At 43.5% G+C, this 18,206-nt stretch overlaps 1 protein-coding gene across 1 annotated transcript; it reads left to right on the top strand.

The window, feature by feature from the left end:
• Positions 1-732: 732 nt before the first annotated feature.
• arl8a (ADP-ribosylation factor-like 8A) lies at positions 733-16,373 on the top strand. The gene is made up of 7 exons (XM_063215944.1): positions 733-1,152; positions 5,200-5,280; positions 6,165-6,238; positions 7,175-7,268; positions 9,528-9,595; positions 9,698-9,768; positions 11,607-16,373. Exons 1-7 carry the CDS (start codon positions 1,030-1,032, stop codon positions 11,654-11,656), a joined length of 561 nt encoding a protein of 186 aa, XP_063072014.1. The 5' UTR covers positions 733-1,029; the 3' UTR covers positions 11,657-16,373.
• The last annotated feature ends 1,833 nt before the right edge of the window (positions 16,374-18,206 follow it).

Raw genomic sequence — 18,206 nt, 5'->3', positions numbered from 1 at the left:
TGTAGGCCTATGTGAACTCTGAAGAATATTTTTTTAAACACGTGTTAGTTTTTATTTTTAAGACATTTATCCCAGGGTAGGCACTGCCTACCCTGCCTACCCTGACCGCACGTCTCTGCTATGCATATCCATTCAACTAACTAGACACTGTGTGTGTGTGCGTGCGCGCGTGTGATAGAGAGATCTGACTTTATGAATATACTGTATAATGTATGGTAAATATATGTGTATGTTGTGTGTAATGTCTTTGTGTTTTTTTCTGTATTTATGTATGTATGCTACTGGACACTTTACTTTTCTCGGGATTAATAAATGATACTCTACTCTATCTATCTATCTATCTATCTATCTATCTATCTATCTATCTATCTATCTATCTATCTATCTATCTATCTGTCTGTCTGTCTGTCTGTCTGTCTGTCTGTCTGTCTGTCTGATCATTAAACAAGCTGGATATAGGCCCTATGCAGAGCCTGCAAGGAAGTTGTAGAAGTTCAACTTAATTTGTCGCGTATGTTTATCACAGTAGGTGTTGACATTTGGCAACTCTAAAAACTAAAATTACATGAAGAGAAGAAGCAGAAAGAGGGCTGGCCTGGGGATCAGACATCACAAGACAAGTGTTACAAACACAGGTACAAACTTCATGTCTACGCTAGAGGGCGCAATCTCAAGAACCTATGCTAGCACCCAGGCCAGCATGCCTTCTTTTACCAGTCGCCCTTCTCCCTGCATTGTTTAGGATCAGCTGTGCATGGATCTGAAACCCCACCCAATGAGGAAGGACAAACCATAGGGAGGAACAGGGGCTGCAAGAAAACAGAGCGGATAGCCTTTCACGATAGTGTCGTTCATCACAAGGCAGTACCAGACAACGTTTAATAGTGACGATTGTTTGGCGTTTTCAGCTAAATCTTCTCCCAGGAAGAGGAAGGAAGGCTACACTGCAACATTTCTCCTACGGGGCGCCGCGCCAGCGAAGCTAGTCAGCTGATATTTCGTTAGCAATTTCCAGCGAGCGGCGACAAGATGATTGCCTTGATTAACAAGCTATTGGACTGGTTTAAAGCGCTGTTTTGGAAGGAGGAGATGGAACTGACACTGGTTGGTTTGCAGTACTCGGGGAAGACCACCTTCGTTAACGTGATTGCGGTAATGTGGTCGTTTTATGAGTCCCTCTAGTAAAAATGCAAATCATTATTTTCTTCCAAGGTATCGGTCCCGTGATTGACGTTGCGCCCCCAGTAATTGCTAAGTGTTGTGTTCTCTGGCGCAAAAAAAGATGTCAGTTTAATCGTTAACTACGATGTCATCTTGCATTTTGTTTATGTAGTCGACGTTGCTTCATTTTAATGACCAAAATACTACGTTGGATGATCGTGTGGGCCCAGACATTAGCTAAAGCGTGCGCGAATGCGTGGAGGGAGCTAGCCTCAGTTCATCATATGATGTCCAGAGACCCGTTATGACGGCATAGCGTGTGACGTTTGGTGAATGAAAATGGAGTCCTCTCAATTTTTGCTAGCTAGGTGCTTCCATTTGTTATCCACAAACTACATTTTGTTTGGCACATTGTCCTAAATCCGGCCAGGAATGTCCAAGGCTGAAATTGTGTGGATTAGGCTAGTTTGTTGGAAGAACTCGGCCGAAAGACCAAGCACCACCACTGCACGAGCTGACTAGCATTCATGAAAGTGGCAATATTTTGACGCAAGCGATCGAGGCTAATATCTTTCAAAGGTTATGTTTGGATAGTTTTGTAGGTCATGGATGGAATGTTACTAGGAGTGGTGTCCTGTTCAGACATCATGTCCCATTATCAAACATTCTGCCGCTAAGGGAGGCCTACACACCACAGTGGATGGACGCAAAAGCAGACCGCCTGATTTACTGTCACTGTTCCTCATCCTCACTTTGACGTGTGGTGGTGTTTCTATTCTACTGCAGGTGGCACGTTGCATTTACTCAAAAGCAGGAATTCGAATGTGGTGAATATTGAAACACTATCAGGCCAATCATTCTCTACATGCAATTTGTTTTGTTTAGGATTTATGTTACGCAGACTTGAATGCCAACAGGTTTTTGAAAGGGTTGTCATATCCATTTGTTTGCTGCATAGCATACACGTTCAGATTCAGATGAAAATAATCTTAGGTTTGGTTTGGTTAGGTAAAATGTTTGTTTTGTATTGCCTATTATTGATTTAAATCTTGGTGTAGGCCTTTAACCTGCTCATCAGTTTCCCCGTGGTGGTATGCAAAATGTTGGTACCAGGCCAGCCCCTCATCCTCAGGTCATCAGTTCAAGGTGTGATGTCACCAATGTTGACACGTATTTCTACACAACAACATCAACCCCCCCCCCATCTGCCTTTAATCAAACTCATAATGGTGGTGTCTGTGGTGGGCAAACAGGATGTTGTCATCCGTGTTTGCTGAATCACATCTGTGAGTGCGTCAGTCACTATTGAATCATGCTGGTGATTATTTGTTACTGGAAGCTGCATTTACAGAATTGTATTTGCATGCTTAACCTGTTTACTGTTCTGCTCTCCTGTTCAGTGGGATGGAAAGAGCCTAAGTGCTGTTGTCCACCAGTATCTCACTAACGTTTGGGCGCAGAAGAATTTACCGGAATTTGAACCTGCTTTTTGTTGGCATTTGACCCTGAGCTGCAAATTTTTTCTTGATTGTGATTTTGTCGGGTTTGGGATTAGACGCTGTCAGCTGCTTTTTAATAAGACCATAAAGCTTTTGATTGCAAAACTTGTAACTACTTTAATAGGCTTAACTTATTGAATGTACAGTTGCTTTGACTGAAATTCATTTACAGCATAATTTTTGTGAGCAAGCATAATTTTATTACACACCCAATTGTATTGCAGAGTAGCTAAATTAAACGTGAGGTTATTAGCAATGAAACTCTTTGTGACCTCAGCCCGGCAGAGGCTTAGTCGGCTGGGCACTGCTATGTGAGCGACCCAAGTTCGATTTCTGACCCGGATCATTTACCGATCCACCCTCGTCTCTCTCCCTCACTCATTCCTTGTCCCACTCTTCACTGTCCTGTCTAAAATGAAGTTGAACCCTCCCCCCTCTCCGTGACCACTACCTCCGTCTTCCTGTTGCTCTCTGAGTGTTTGGCCTGATCAACATGGCTCGTAGACGGCAGCATCCCTTTAAGTTCTAAGCTTACCAATTGTCACACAACAGCAACCTGTCAAGCTTTAGCGGGGTCAGTCACATTTTTCAGTAGCAGACGTCAGGTGGCACAACCACAGCTAATGCCACTCTTGGATAAATTAAATAAGCCAATTATTAATTATTGGTCAATGAATATTTTTATTTAACCCAGTAAAAACAAAAAATAATTTTAATTCATACAATTGTGGCATTAGCTGTTTTTGTACCACCCTGACGTCTGCTACCAAAAAACATCAATGATCCGACAGTACACCAACAGTCTTGAGCGAGCGAGCGAGGATGGAGTCGTCTGGCTGAGCTAATGTGTATTCTACCTGCGACAGAGGACAACACGCAGGGCCAGACTCTGGAAGGTCACCCGCGTGTGTACATTCACACCTTTGGCAAGGACATAAATCCAAACCTGCTCAGTCAGTGCCACACCCTCCAGTTGTAATTCCTTGCTGCTTCTCGCATCCTTTTGGAAACACATCATCCCTTCAGTTGTAATTCTGTGCTACCTCGCATCCTTTTGGAAACACATCATCCCTCCCATTGTAACTCTGTGTTAGTACCTCACATCTTTTAGGAACACATCATCCCTTCATTTGTCATTCTGCGGTACCCCTCATCTTTTGGAAACACATCATCCTTGCCAGCCAGTTTTTTTTACTTTTTGTACATCAAGGGACCCACCACCAGGACCATCGCGACGTGCAGTGACACATTATGTGACAAATTATTTTTGACTCGTCCTTTGGAGAGTGACTATCACAAGCCTGAAATAGCCGGCCTCCCATCAGTTGAAGCCGTGCAATGATTTCTTGCTAACTGAGTAGGTAATGCAGTGAGGAACCCTCTTTAAGTAGATATGGAGACGCACATGAGGGATGGAAGTGTCTCTTTGCATGTGTCGTTTCAGATAAGTCAAATCATGTTAAGTTTGTAGGTAATTGAATCAGTCTTCCCCCATCACGGGGTTGCTATCTGATGTATTTTGCATACTGTTAAAACATTTCTGTTACAGTAGGCCAGTACTAAGTCAAATATCTAGTAGTAGAGTAGAGTAGTAGTAGTAGAGTAACTCTATTGATCCCCAGGGGGTAATTCAGGTGTCAATGTTGGAGTAAAGGTGATCATCTTATCCTTTGATGTTTGGTTGCAAGAGAGAAGAAATGGGTTGGGAAATGGATTTTATTGCATTTGCAGGTACTGGTGAAGGACGGACCTAGACAAGCCAGTATGCTAAATAGCCCTCAACTGGAATTGCACTTCTCTATTCTGCTCTGTAATGTGTCCAGAGCTTCTCTTTCTCTCACATGTCACAGTCATGGCACCATGTTTGTAAATGTCCAGATCTTCATGTCATGGTTTTCCAATTATTTTACCGCTTCACAGTTGTCACAGCAGTCTCAGAAGTTATTTTTGCCACCTGGCTTTTGGGAAGGAAAAATCTGTTGCCATACAGTCTGTTCACTGGACTGATCCACCAGAAAACATTTCATGTCACAAATTGGAACGTTCTCACAACATTTCTAATGACTGTGGTTGGGCATAACAGCCCTTGGCAGGCGTATAGATGGGTACATAGTTGTGTGTGTGTGTGTGTGTGTGTGTGTGTGTGTGTGTGTGTGTGTGTGTGTGTGTGTGTGTGTGTGTGTGTGTGTGTGTGTGTGTGTGTGTGTGTGTGTGTGTGTGTGTGTGTGTGTGTGTGTGTCGCTCTGACCGTTTGTTTGCTCATTTTTTAATCAATATCCAGAAGCCCTTTTTCCACGTGGCGTCAGCTAGTTTTCAAAAGATGCAGCTAGCTAGCTATCCAGCCCTTTGGCACTCATCATTACCCATTAGCATGGTTTGGCATCACCAGCAGCTGTCAGCAGTCAGACCTCCTGTATATTCATGACTGTGTGTGTGTGTGTGTGTGTGTGTGTGTGTGTGTGTGTGTGTGTGTGTGTGTGTGTGTGTGTGTGTGTGTGTGTGTGTGTGTGTGTGTGTGTGTGGTGTTCTCCCTCTGCAGTCGGGGCAGTTCAGCGAGGACATGATCCCCACCGTGGGCTTCAACATGAGGAAGATCACCAAGGGCAACGTCACCATCAAGGTCAGAAGAGCAGCCCGCCAGCCAGCCAGCCTATCATCTGGCCAAAACAAGCACACAAGTTCAAACCTTAAAACATTTGCACTGTTTGAAGTGATCTAGGTTGATGTAGGGCGTGCGTGTGTGCGTGTGTGCGTGTGTGCGTGTGTGCGTGTGTGCGTGTGTGTGTGTGTGTGTGCGTGTGTGTGTGTGTGTGTGTGTGTGTGTGTGTTCTTTTCATGTGCATCTTGTGTGTGTCTGTGTGTATGCAAGCACGCAAACAAGCCCAATATCGGGTGTCTTGTCAGGGTCTGCCAAAAGTCCAGATTTCTGCTGAAGCATTTAACCTCAGGCTATCGTACTGCTATCCCCACGCACACACACGCGCGCACGCACAAACACACACACGCACCTCCTTTCTACAAACCCCCTTTCTACAAGCCCATGTTAACTCTAAGAATGATGCCTAGCCCATTCCCTCAGCCCTGGGTGTTCCTGCCATTTATCTGTCTGCATTGGGGTTAATGTTAAGCAGAGAGGTGGAGATTGATGGCTAAGTAGTTCACTACATTCTCTTTAGGAAGGCTTGCATGTCTTGTCCTCACCTCACACTGCTAAGAGACGCCTCCTGAAGCCACCCACTCCCTGCTTATGTTTCATAATACATGTGCTTTTTTACAGCAATGGGTTATAGTTCAGGAGTTGGATGTTAGGTAGCACAGTATATGTCTGTGTCTGTCATATATTGATATAGCACATGTTGATAAAACAATGTGTGGCTTGATGAGGGCTGTGCCGATTGTGTGATGTGTTATATTGTGTGTTTGTCATGTGTCTACACTGTGTCGTACAGTATGTGTGTCTTGTATGTTTTCTAGCTCTAACTGGTTTGTCTTCTCCTCTGGCAGCTTTGGGACATCGGTGGTCAGCCTCGATTCAGGAGTATGTGGGAGAGGTACTGCCGTGGAGTCAGTGCTATTGTGTGAGTACCGTGAAGCAGGTGCCACTAGGAGCCTCCTGCTGATGTTGTCCATGATCTGATTGGCTGGCATAGGAATGTCAGTCATTAGGATGACTATCACCTGAACCTTATTTATGCACATACTGAATTTTGTCTGTTACTGTTTACAACTAGTCCTATTTGTAGTGAGACACGCTGAAAGCATCTATTTTGTTTGCCTACAAATTTGCTCCTCTGACTCCCATGACTTGGACTCCCCAGACATCTCTTTTGTATGATTTCAGCATCATCACAAATTTCCAGTCTGTGCTATGGCATTTGGTTTGCCTACTTACTTACCAGACTTAATTGCAGACGAGCAATTATGTGTGGCTCACTGTCAGTGTATCTACCATTTTAAAAGTAGAATAGGCTAACACCCAACAAAGAGAATGTGAAATCAGCATTGTAGGAGTAAAGGCTTCCCTACCATTATCTCCTCCATACACCCACCCACCCACACAAAAAAAAACCTGTAGTGGCTAGCACATGGCACATACTGTACTGTACAGGTCGGTGTAACTAAACACCCTCCCGCTTGTTTTAGAAATGATCAGAGAATTACACTTTGAAATTGACTTCTTGTCGCTGTACACATATACAATCTAAACTATAGCTACACTTACATTGGCCACCATTGATCACCCCCCCTGTGCACTGTTTGTAGTTCATACACAATATGTTGTCGGATAAAATGAATTAATACCAGAGCAAGCGAGTAAATAACAAGAGTATGTAAAAGAGATAACTAAGAAGAGACAACCAAATTAAAAGGAGGCAGTGTTTTTCACTGTACCATTTCATTTTACTGTCCCGTTTTTGCGTTTTTAAAGGAACATCATATACATAATTTGGCACTGTTTGGTCTCTGTGGACCACTGTACCACTGACCTTGTCTCTGTCCCCCCCGTCTTGCAGATATATGGTGGACGCTGCTGACCCTGAGAAGATCGAGGCCTCTAAGAATGAGCTGCACAACTTGCTCGACAAACCCCAGCTGCAAGGCATTCCAGTGAGTACTGCACATCATTTCACAACTACTTATCACAACTACTTATCTACCCACTAGAAATAATAACATGAGCAATCAGATACAGGAACTGACCCCCTGCCCAATGCTTAGAGGTGCTCGTAATGTTCTGTATTTGGTGCCACCCGTGGGCGACTTAAAAACACTGCGAGTGGACGCACAAACAGGCAGACAGGCGGACAGGGGTCATTGCAATAGATTGCCCAACCCTCTCCGGTCTGTCCATTTGTTTTGTTATTGTCTTGTAGTAGGTCGTTGGTGGTTAGACCAAGACCATTTGTTTTGACCAAGAAGCTTTTCATCGTTCATCAGCTGAAAGGATGTGAGATGTTTTAAGCATACTGGTCAATTTTGTTGTTCAGTGTCCTAAGGGTTTAAAAAAGTTACTTGCATCATAGTGGGAAGCCCCAATTTTGGAAATGAGTGGGGAGAGAGAGACGGGGAAGGAATCAAACCCGGGTTGCTGGCATAGTAACCCAGTGCCCTACCGTTTGGCCACGACAGGGCCAATGGCATTATATTTAACTGAACCTTTGATCCATATCAAGTTCAATTTATTTAGGTAAAATGTATTGACTACAGCCACTGTGTCATTGCAAAATTAAATTAGGGGCCTTGACTAAGGGTACTTCAGCCATGGATGATATGAAATGGGATGTAAACCTATAACCTTCCCGATTCCAATGCCATCTCTCCAGCCATTAGGCCACGGCTGTTAAGTGTGTGGTACAGTGTATAATTGTTTACAGTCTTTGTAGCAATATGAGATCAGGTGAGATGCCTTGGTTCTTGGTCATGGATGAAGTGGAATTTGAGGGGGCTGCTGTGGCGCAGCGTGCTAAGCCCACCCACATTTGGGCTTGCATGCCCAAGGGTTGCACCCAGGGTTCGAATCCGGCCTGGGTCATTTTTTCCCATCCCTACCCTGTCTCTCTCTCTCCACATTCGCTTCCTGTCACTCCTCACTATCCTATCTGAAATAAAGGCTGAAAAGTCCATAAAAAAGTCTTTTTAAAAAAAAGAAGTGGAATTTGAACCTGCAACCTTCCAATCCCAAGACCAAATCTGTGAGCATTAGGGCATGGCTTCTTTACGCACTGTGGGGTGTGTGTTAGTGCAAATCTCTATGCAGCCCATGTGGCTCTCATATGGAGCCTCTTCTGGCCCCTCCCACCAATGGCAGAAGGATGGCCAGAGCAGTATTCTCTCCTGTCCTGTCACGATCCTTTACAATGAATAATGAATATGCGTCCGTGCGTGTGTGTGTGAGTGTGTGTTGAATAATGACTGTGGTTGCATCGCCGCCTGATGTATCGAACCAAGAGACGGGAGAGGGATGGATGGATAGATGGATAGATGGGGGGATCCTGATTGAGCATGTGTGTTTCTTAGTTATGTTTGTGTGCTTGTCACTGTCTTTGTATGATGGGTAGCTGCCTGGTGTGAGAGAGAGGTGAAGAGAGAGCAAGCAAAGATGGGGGGAAAGCAGCAAGTGAGCTCAAATGACATGGGATGCAGCCTCTCCTCCTTCCCCCACCCCTCCTCCTCCTCTCCCTCGTTTCCTCCCTCGAGTCTCATCAAGCCTGGCTAACGTGTAGCATTAAAGAGGGGGTGGGTGTAGGCACACAGGGTGGAGGGCAAACAAAGGAGTCAGTTGTCTCAGGCCCAGGGAGAGAGGGGGCCCAGAATTGAGTCCCCAGTACATTGTATGCATTGAGTAGGGGGTCCTTTCACGTGATTTTGTCCCGGGCCCAGTCAAAACTGTCAGCATTTCTAGGGGTGGGCGGATGGGACGACATGTCTTGAGTGTGAATGTAGCAAGCCATTAAGGGCAGCTGTGGGTGGATGAAGGGTGGAGGATGGAGTCTATTGATCCCAACTGAAGGGCAGTGGCAGAGGGACCAGCAGAGGTCTTAAATGGCTTCCTCGTACTGTTTCAGAGGTCCACAGTGCACATGTGGCTAGTATATATGCCCAGCTTAGAGCTACTTTTGTCAATGCTCATCATGCTTTACTGGCACTAGCCTGAATAATGTAGTCAGTACGGAGGATGGCGTCCCGTGGAATCGGTTTTAATGTGACGTCATGTGCTGAAGTGATGAAATGAAATCCTGATCACGTGTACCAGTAACAGTAAATGAAGTAGACTGAGTTATTGGTATCATTTCAATATATTTAACCTGCATTTCATTAGTCTTACATTTTCTTTCCCCCTCTCTCTCTCTCTCTGCCCATCCGCAGGTACTTGTCTTAGGAAACAAGAGAGACCTTCCGGGTGCCTTGGATGAGAAGGAGCTGATTGAGAGAATGTGAGTTCTTATCTTCCCTCCTCATGTCACAAGCATTATCCCCATTATTATGACTTTTTTGTTCTTCCTTCACATTTTAAACTGACCCTTTGGCCTTTTCAGGAATCTGTCTGCGATTCAGGACAGGGAGATCTGTTGTTACTCCATCTCGTGCAAGGAGAAGGACAACATTGGTGAGATTTTTACCTGATTTCAGGATTAGTATCTGCCAGCCTGATTTTTCTTCTTTTTTCCGATGTGATTGAAGTCATTATCTGGTATGATTGGCCCGCCCATGCTAACATCCTGTGACTCTGAAGATGAAGTTGAAGTTGAACCCTTTTATCCTGCACCTGAGTCCCATGGAAAATGTGATCACAAGCCATCAAACAAAGCTCAGTAACTTGAATCTTTGCATCTCGCTACTGTGCGGTTGAACCCCCTTTTGCCTTAAGAACTGCCTTAACTGCCTGTAGCAGTACAAAGGTAGGCTCTGGCATTGCAACAATGCTCAATTAGTACTACGGGGGCAAAAATATGCCAAGAAAATATCCCCACACCATTAGTCTGAACCACTGATGCAAGGCCAGATGGATCCATATTTTCATATTGTTGACGCAAAATTCTGACCCTACCCTACGGAGTGTTGCAGCAGAAATTTAGACTCATCAGACCAGGCAACATTTTCCTATATTCTATTATCCAATTTGGATGAACCTGTGTGAATTGTAGGTTTAGTTTCCTGCTCTTAGCTGATAGGAGTGACACCGGGAGTGGTCTTGTGCTGCTGTAGTCAAGTCAAGTCAAGTCAAGTGTACTTTATTGTAAAAAATCTATAACAGTGTTAGCACAGAAGTTTGAAATTGAAAAGACCAGGTTCCAATATGCAGTTTAACTAAAACATTTAAATAGACATTAACAATAATATCTCTCACACACATTCACACACACACACACACACACACACACACACACACACACACACACACACACACACACACACACACACACACACACACACACACACACACACACACACACACACACACACACACACACACACACACACACACACACAACTAGCCTACTCATACATGAATTTACAATTCTTTCTCTGACATATTCATTCACAGCATACACACAGACAAAACACACTCACACATGGGCTGTTGTCTGGCTCAAGGCTAGAGGTGCTGTGCAGTCACAGATGTTCCTCTGCATTCCTCCTTTGTAACAAGTGGTTATTTGAGTTACTGTTGCCTTTCTAATAGCACAAAGCGGTCTGGTAATTTTTCTCTGACCTGGCATCAACAGGCCATTTTTGCCCACAGCATTGTCACTCACTGGATATTTTCTATTTTTCTGACTATTCTTTGTTCACCCTGAGAATAGTTGTGCATAGATATCCCAGTAGATCTCAGCAGTATCTGAAATGACCAAACCAGCCCGTTTGGCACCAACAACCACGCCACGTTCAAAGTCACTTAAATCACTATTCTTGCCCAATCTGATGCTGGCTTTGAAGTGCATCAGATGGTCTTGACCATGTCTTCATGCCAAAATGAATTGAGTTGCCGCAGTGTGATTGTTTGATTAGATTTGATTCTGTGTGTGTGTGTGTGTGCGTGTGCACATGCATGTGCAACATTGCTGTACAGCAGTGTTTCCCAACCTTTTTTGTCTCATGTAGCCCCCAAGCCTTTTTTGTTATGCTATGAGTACCCCCTAACTTGTGTTTTACATCCCTTTTTCTATTCCAGTGTGACTATGCCCCATGCATTTGTTAAAAAAAAAAATCCAAGTCCCCCCTGCAGTGTGCTCGCTTACCCCTAGTGGTACACGTACCGCCGGTTGGGAAACACGGCTAACAACAAACTTATAATGGAGGCACTGCAATGAATGATTACAATTGTTAAAATGCTTCAGTATGGTGGCCTCCCCTCCCTTAATGAGCTTGAACTTTTGTGGTATTGATTTTGTTTGTCTTCCTCGGCTGTGCACTTGATGGCTGATGTGTTTGTGTGCTTTGCAGACATCACGCTACAGTGGCTGATTCAGCACTCAAGGACCAGGAGAAGCTGAACGCCCTCTGTGTTCATCCCCACCTCTCCCTAACCCCTGGAGGAACCACGTCTGTTGTACACACGCACACCCAAATACACACACTTACATATGCACCCACACACACACAGACACACACTCATATACACACACACGAACCCACACACACACACACGCACACACACACACACATACTCCTGGGCCTGTTCGTTTATAAAATAGTAACACCCCAACCCCTCACTACCCCTTGCAATCGGCCTCAACCCTCCCCCAAACCCAGTCCACCCATGATGACACCCTCAGCCAAGCTCCATTCTTGTTGTAAAGACATTGTAAGAAATATGATTTGCACTGTTTGTTTTTGTAGTTTGTTATTTTTTAAAACATACGCAATTTTTATTTTTTACAAGTGACTCTGACTGGATAACATTTTGCCTCTTTTGGAAAGTCGCTGATCAAAATCAACTGCTAGATGTTGTTTACCTTCTATATTTTGCGCTTATTTTTCTGGTGAGGATTTGTGTGTTTGTTGGCTATGGAAGATGATATTTCTCTTGTCGGATGGATGGATGGATGGATGGATGGATGGATGGATGGATGGATTGTTTGTATTTTAGCTCCCCACCCCTTCCGATTTAAACAATCTCAACACAGTGACTCGCGTGGCTTAATGTGCTTTCAGCGGCACCTCAAGGTCGTCTGGTTTGGTGGCCATTTTGATGGTTCCACTTTCATTTCCACAGAGAAGAGGAGCAAGGTCATTCTGTTAAGTGGCCAGGGTTAGGGCTAGGTTGGAGGCTTTGACCTTGCAGCCAGTGTTGGTGACTCTTATCGCCAGCTCTTCCCTCTCAGTGGGAAGAAAGTTCATCAGCTCTGTCTTTGATAGGCGTTGGTTTTGAAAGTTTTGTGTGCACGTATATGTGTTTGTGTGTGTGTGTGTGTGTGTCGACGGGCTTCAAACCATTTTATGGTGGACTTTTCTGGTAGAGTGGTGCAAAACGGATGGTGGTGTGAAGGAGCAATTTCCCCACCAATTCCCCAGAGTGTGACGTCTCCTCATAACGCTGGAGATGTTGTCTTCTTGGGCACCTACAAGTAGAGAGAACTTGGTGCATTGTACTGTACATTCGCCTTTTTGGTAAGCAACTTCAAAACAGTCATAATATCTTCTATTACTTCTTCAGCGAGGTACTGTACTTGCATGCCACAAAGCCCACACCTTCCAATCCCCACTGCTCCCCTCCATGTCCACCTGGCTTTTAATGTTACTCGGCAGATACATGGAGCAGCCTGAAAAACGCAGTGTGTGAACTGTGTATTCTGCTTTCTCTTACTTAGCTGTAAGCAAAACGCTTGTATCATGAACTGAATGAATGAATGAATGAGTGAGTGATTGATCGCTCTTTTAGCTTGACCTGAACCAGGCTTTTGAATAATAAGATGCATTATGTGTGTGTGTGTGTGTGTGTGTGTGTGTGTGTGTGTGTGTGTGTGTGTGTGTGTGCGCGTGTGTGCGCGTGCGTGCGTGCGTGCGTGCGTGCGTGCGTGCGTGCGTGCGTGCGTGCGTGTGGTCTTGGTGGACCTAGCCATGGCCTAGTCAATGGAGCGTGTAAATGACAAGCAAGGAACTGAAGGGGGGAAAGCACATGAGTGTAGATCTCCTGAGGCTATCCTGAACCCTCTCTGTAGCTTTTGTTTGATTGTTCTTTTGTTGTATTTACTGCGTTGTTGTCCAAATAAAATAATATGATATGTACAGTCCCAAGACCATTTGAATCAAAATTGAATGAGGATGATCACAATTATCAGAATCGGCATGCTTGTCAGTTATTAAATTACATTATATTAGATCACTGAAGTCCCATATATTTTGGGCCTGCATAATGTGTGTGGTTGCATATCCCCTTGTCATTAAAGCCATAGCTTGTGCTTTTTAAAGCCTGTTTGGATGGTTCCTTCATTTCTAAATCCCCTGCACCCTTCCCCTTTATTGGATGCAGTTTGCAGGGAGTTTGTGAGGGCCCTGGTTCAGAGGCTTGTGCTGAGTTGAATGAAGCGCACATATCCGGCATGGTGTTTCTCTTTAGACATTCCTGTAATAGGGGAAAGCTTGGATCTTTTTTAATGAAGTTCTGTGCGTGGTCTTGGTCTAGGAGCCTCAAACCACGCTGCAGAATTTTCAACCATGGTGTAGGACCTTCTAACCAAGGTGTTGGACCTTCAAAGCACCCTGTCCATGTTTTAGATTGCTTAAGCAGCTCTGCAGTGCTGCCTGAGTAACGCTGAATGCCAATTGTGACTGGCTCAGCAGCCAAAAAGCAGGGCAGGAGTGAAAGACTAGACATCACTTGAGGTGGACCTTTTGCGTTGATTTGGGTTTATTTTGCCACGTTGGTTGTTGGTATGCAGTGGTCTTAGCGTTTGGCTGAGGTTGCAGTACTTGCTTTCACGGCCTTCCGGTCCATGTCTTATTCGAGTATGGCTACAGAATGCATTCCTGAACTTATGTGATGGCTGGTCCTGAGGTCTGTAGAGCCACTCACCGCCCAAACCCCTCCAATTCACACCCGCACGCACAACCCCCATACTCTTTCTAACCCCTACCACAAACCAGCAGCTCCAGTAGTGGTCAAGGCATTCTTTCTTCTGTCATTTTTTTTTTTTTGCCATTTGTTTATAGTACGTGCCAGGCTTTTTGTACATTGCACACATAACAATACATCTAATACATGGGTGTGCTGCTGGACGGGATCACTGGTCTCTTCTCTGGCTATGATCTTAGTTAAGCATGTCATGGAAGGCATCATGGATACACAGTACACAGCGTCCCCATAATTCTGTTCTTTTGCCAGTTGCCTTTTTACAGTTTATTTTTTAAATACAACATGTACTGATCTAGCTCATCTTGTTGGGAGGGTGTACTGTGTCAAATTCAGTTTTTTTTAAAGGGTACGTTTCCGTTACACGTTATACATATGTACATTTGCAACAAAAAAATACACAAATGAAGAATCAAACCTTTTGGCATGTTTTTGAAGAGTTTCTATTTGCGCTCTCTCTCTCTCTCCGATGGGATGTACATAGCAACTTGGAACCAAATCATTAAGCCCTCCTCCTGTCTGTTCAAGTCCTTTGCGTTATCGTGAAACCTGTGTGCAAAGAAAAGCATATGTACATATATAATATAAAAACCTAGATCATTTTTGTTAGCTTTGTTGACTAAGGACTTGGCTTGGGTGTGTGTGGGTAGTAGGGGGATGACCTGTCGTTTCATTACATAAGGTGGAGGGATCCACTGTGTTTTTACCGGTGACATGGGGGGTCCTTGTGAATTGGACAGAGTTAAGTCTGTTATTTACTTAGATGATGGCTGGACTCCTCGGACTGTGTGTCGTCACCTGTGGACATGGCAATGGCACTGCATGCAGGCAGCCAGTCTGTCGTGGTCTCCTTGTTGCTAGCAAAGCAGTGGGGCTGAGATGGCGACAACAAATGTCACAGACAGCACAATATGTTTTTCACGGCTCTCTTGCTCTTCCTGTTGCTCTGTATGTCTCTCTGGCTCTGGAACAATTTTGAGACGCACTTTTGACTCAATGTGTAAGTAAAGCAGAATGTTCAGGGCACAGAATGAATCATGACTCTCATTTTGTGGATTTGATATGTGGATTTGGCATGTTCACAAACCTCATGCCGATTCAATGTAAATGTTGTTCATAATCAAATAATCCAAGATATTATTGATGTGCTGTGACATTAGAGCACAGGATAGGTCTAAGGGTGCTTTGGCTGGCAGATGTGGATCACGATAATACTCTGCTCACCTTCAGGTGGCAGTGTAGGTCATGTTTTGAGCAGTGCTATTGAGTTAATATCAGTCCATGCCTTCAGTCCCATTATGTCCACAGGGGTCGTTACACTTTTGAACATATTTTCACTAACTGAGCTCTACTGACGTTTCCAGCTTCTTCAGCAGAGCTTCAAATTGGCCTTTTTTTGTTTTCCATCATTTTTTGTTTAGTTTTTTTGTTTTTCATGTTTATACATTTAAGCTTCTTTTGTATATTGTTTTTTTCTTCTTTGAAATGAAAGTTATTTCAGAAAGGTGTTTGCAAAAAGTTGAAAACTTGACAAAAAAAAGTAACGTTTGGCTGTGGCCTTCGTCCAGCATGCGTTGATCGATCCATGTTGGGCGAAGACATTGCAGGCTTTGGGTGTTTTTACTCTGTCTCACTAATACCCGTTGATTTAAAATGTGATTCTCTCTGATGATGTTTTGGAGGACTGGTGAGCAGCACACTACTAGAGTCAGTACAGTACTTGGTTTTATCCAGCGCTTGCACCATGGGATGCCTGAAGATGCACCATGACCTGCAGCATGACGTTATCAGTCCAAAAAACTCATAACACAACTGTCCCCTTAGAAAAAAAAAACAAGAAAGAAAAAACTGTATGTATTCTATGTATTAATGAGAAAAAATAGGCTGTTCCTTGCTATCTTTATTATAACTTTTTTTTTTCTTTTGGAGAATAACTTTTTAAAGAATTGTTGACATGATGATGATAACACGTGTTTCTGTATAACTCCTTTGAAGAAACTTTCAACTGATGAAAAAACAGGTGACTTTTATTTTAACTCTTTATATTCCTTCGTCCCTCCAGTGAGAACTGTACATGTTGCTATTGTTATCTTGAAATAATTTAAAGATGAAGAATAAATAATTTCCCACTCAATGGATCAATTCTGTTGAACCTTTTTTTTTTGTTAAATTCAGCCAATGGATATTGGACCAGACAAAGATACAGTGTCTGTGTCATGAGGTGATGTGAATAATATTTAAGATCTGTATTTAAGACTTCTGTAGATTTCCTACTGAATCTTTGTGTATCTAAAAAGACACTTGCATATGCAAGTTGCATATGCACATTTTCAAGTGTATCTGTCCTCCTACTACATGCATAAACAGTTTGTCATCCTGATCCATTATATCCGATTTCATGTGAAATTTTATAACTGAAAAATGAGAAAAGGTCGCACCATGCATAGATACTTTTTTATTATTACACAGACGCGTTTCGGTGTTCTGCCTTCCTATGCCTATGCAGTGTCTATGCATGGTGTGACCTTTTCTCATTTTTCAGTTTTACAATATTTTGGTCAGCACTCTCAAAAGAAGAAAACTTATCGGCTGAAGCCTGCTCCAACCTTTATGAACTACATGAAATGTTATACACATGGACTTTCTAATGTTATGTCAGTCTTACTACATCTGAACTTTTATGTGTTAAATGCTTGTATAAGCCAGCTTTGTACAGTACATGAGGCCCCAGGTTTAAGTCAGGCCAGACAGACTCAGGTGGAACACATTGTGTTATACAAAAGTCATCAATACGGGCTTCAGAAAGATACATCGAGTGAAGCAGGTTTTTTGCGATGAACGACTCGGAGAACGGTTACATCTTGCCTTCCTCTTGTACTTTCTAATTAAATCTAAATAGAAACAGTGAGGCCCATTCAATTTTAGTCCAAGATCTTTCTTTTAAGTATTTACAATAGTTTTTTCTCAGGTCATGAGTCAATAGAACGCTTCATTTATCAGAGACAGTTGAGGCTTTATTAAAAAATAAAATTAGTCGCAGTTTATATTTAGAATCGGAATGACGCTACAGCCTCTCATCTGTTCTGGCATGATTTTGGACACCTCAAGGTATTTAAATTGCTCTCTGCAGGCAGATATATACGCTGATGATGACAGGGTTCAGTTGACTCAGAGTAGCCTATCTACAGTAGGACGTCATCAGTCTATTTGTTTTCATGGTGCGTCTGGAGGGAGCGTGTTCTGGTGTTTTCCAAGGCTGTTTCGTCTCAGTGACTCATGGAAGAGCATGATGAAAAGACATTAACAGGAAGGTGTCCAACCAACTACTGTTTCGCTTTCGGTGTTATCACATGTCCCCACATCAGTGAAAAAAGAACGTCCAACTATCTCACACACTATTCCTCTGTCCCTCCATGATACACGTTGTCAGGGAAGATGGCAGGGGGGGACAAGCAGGTCAGTTGTCTCGGGCCCAGGAAGGGGGGGGGGGTCTCACTGCTCATCTGAACAATACCATGTAATGCAAACCCAATTCTGGGACCGTCCCAATGGGTTTGCATTACATGGTATTGTTCAGATGAGCCAAGCCCAGCCAAACCTTTCAGCAGCCCTGCATGTCGTCTCCTATCATACTGTATATACTGTACCTTATGTATAGGTATTACCATATATATGTGATCAGAGGGTCGCACACTATTTTTCCTTTTTACCCATGGTGCTTTTTTTTATTAAAGTATGTGTATTTTATTATTACAGGACGAATTCCCAGCTTTAGGAGGCAAAAGCATCTGGTAAACGTGTGTAAAATGTGTTGTGTAAGCATTTAGAGTAATAGAACACTTTATTTATCAGAGACAGTTGTGACTTAAATACCCTGGCAGAATATATGCTTTCTTAGTTATTTTTTAAGAGAATAGGAATGCAAATGCAAAATCTCATTGTTTGTGATTGGTTGAATGCATTTATGGGCA

The sequence above is a fragment of the Engraulis encrasicolus genome, chromosome 14 (genome assembly GCF_034702125.1).
Source record: "Engraulis encrasicolus isolate BLACKSEA-1 chromosome 14, IST_EnEncr_1.0, whole genome shotgun sequence".
In the NCBI taxonomy this organism is placed as follows: Eukaryota; Metazoa; Chordata; class Actinopteri; order Clupeiformes; family Engraulidae; genus Engraulis; species Engraulis encrasicolus.
Note: the sequence above shows the minus strand (reverse complement) of the source record. Positions and strands in the feature narration are given on the sequence as shown.

Bases quoted from the DNA above. Each gene is read 5' to 3' on its own strand.
- arl8a (XM_063215944.1), top strand. From the start codon at position 1,030: ATGATTGCCTTGATTAACAAGCTATTGGACTGGTTTAAAGCGCTGTTT. The intron at 6,239-7,174 runs GTGAGTACCGTG...CCCGTCTTGCAG, and splicing joins CGTGGAGTCAGTGCTATTGT to ATATATGGTGGACGCTGCTG. The intron at 9,596-9,697 runs GTGAGTTCTTAT...TGGCCTTTTCAG, and splicing joins AAGGAGCTGATTGAGAGAAT to GAATCTGTCTGCGATTCAGG.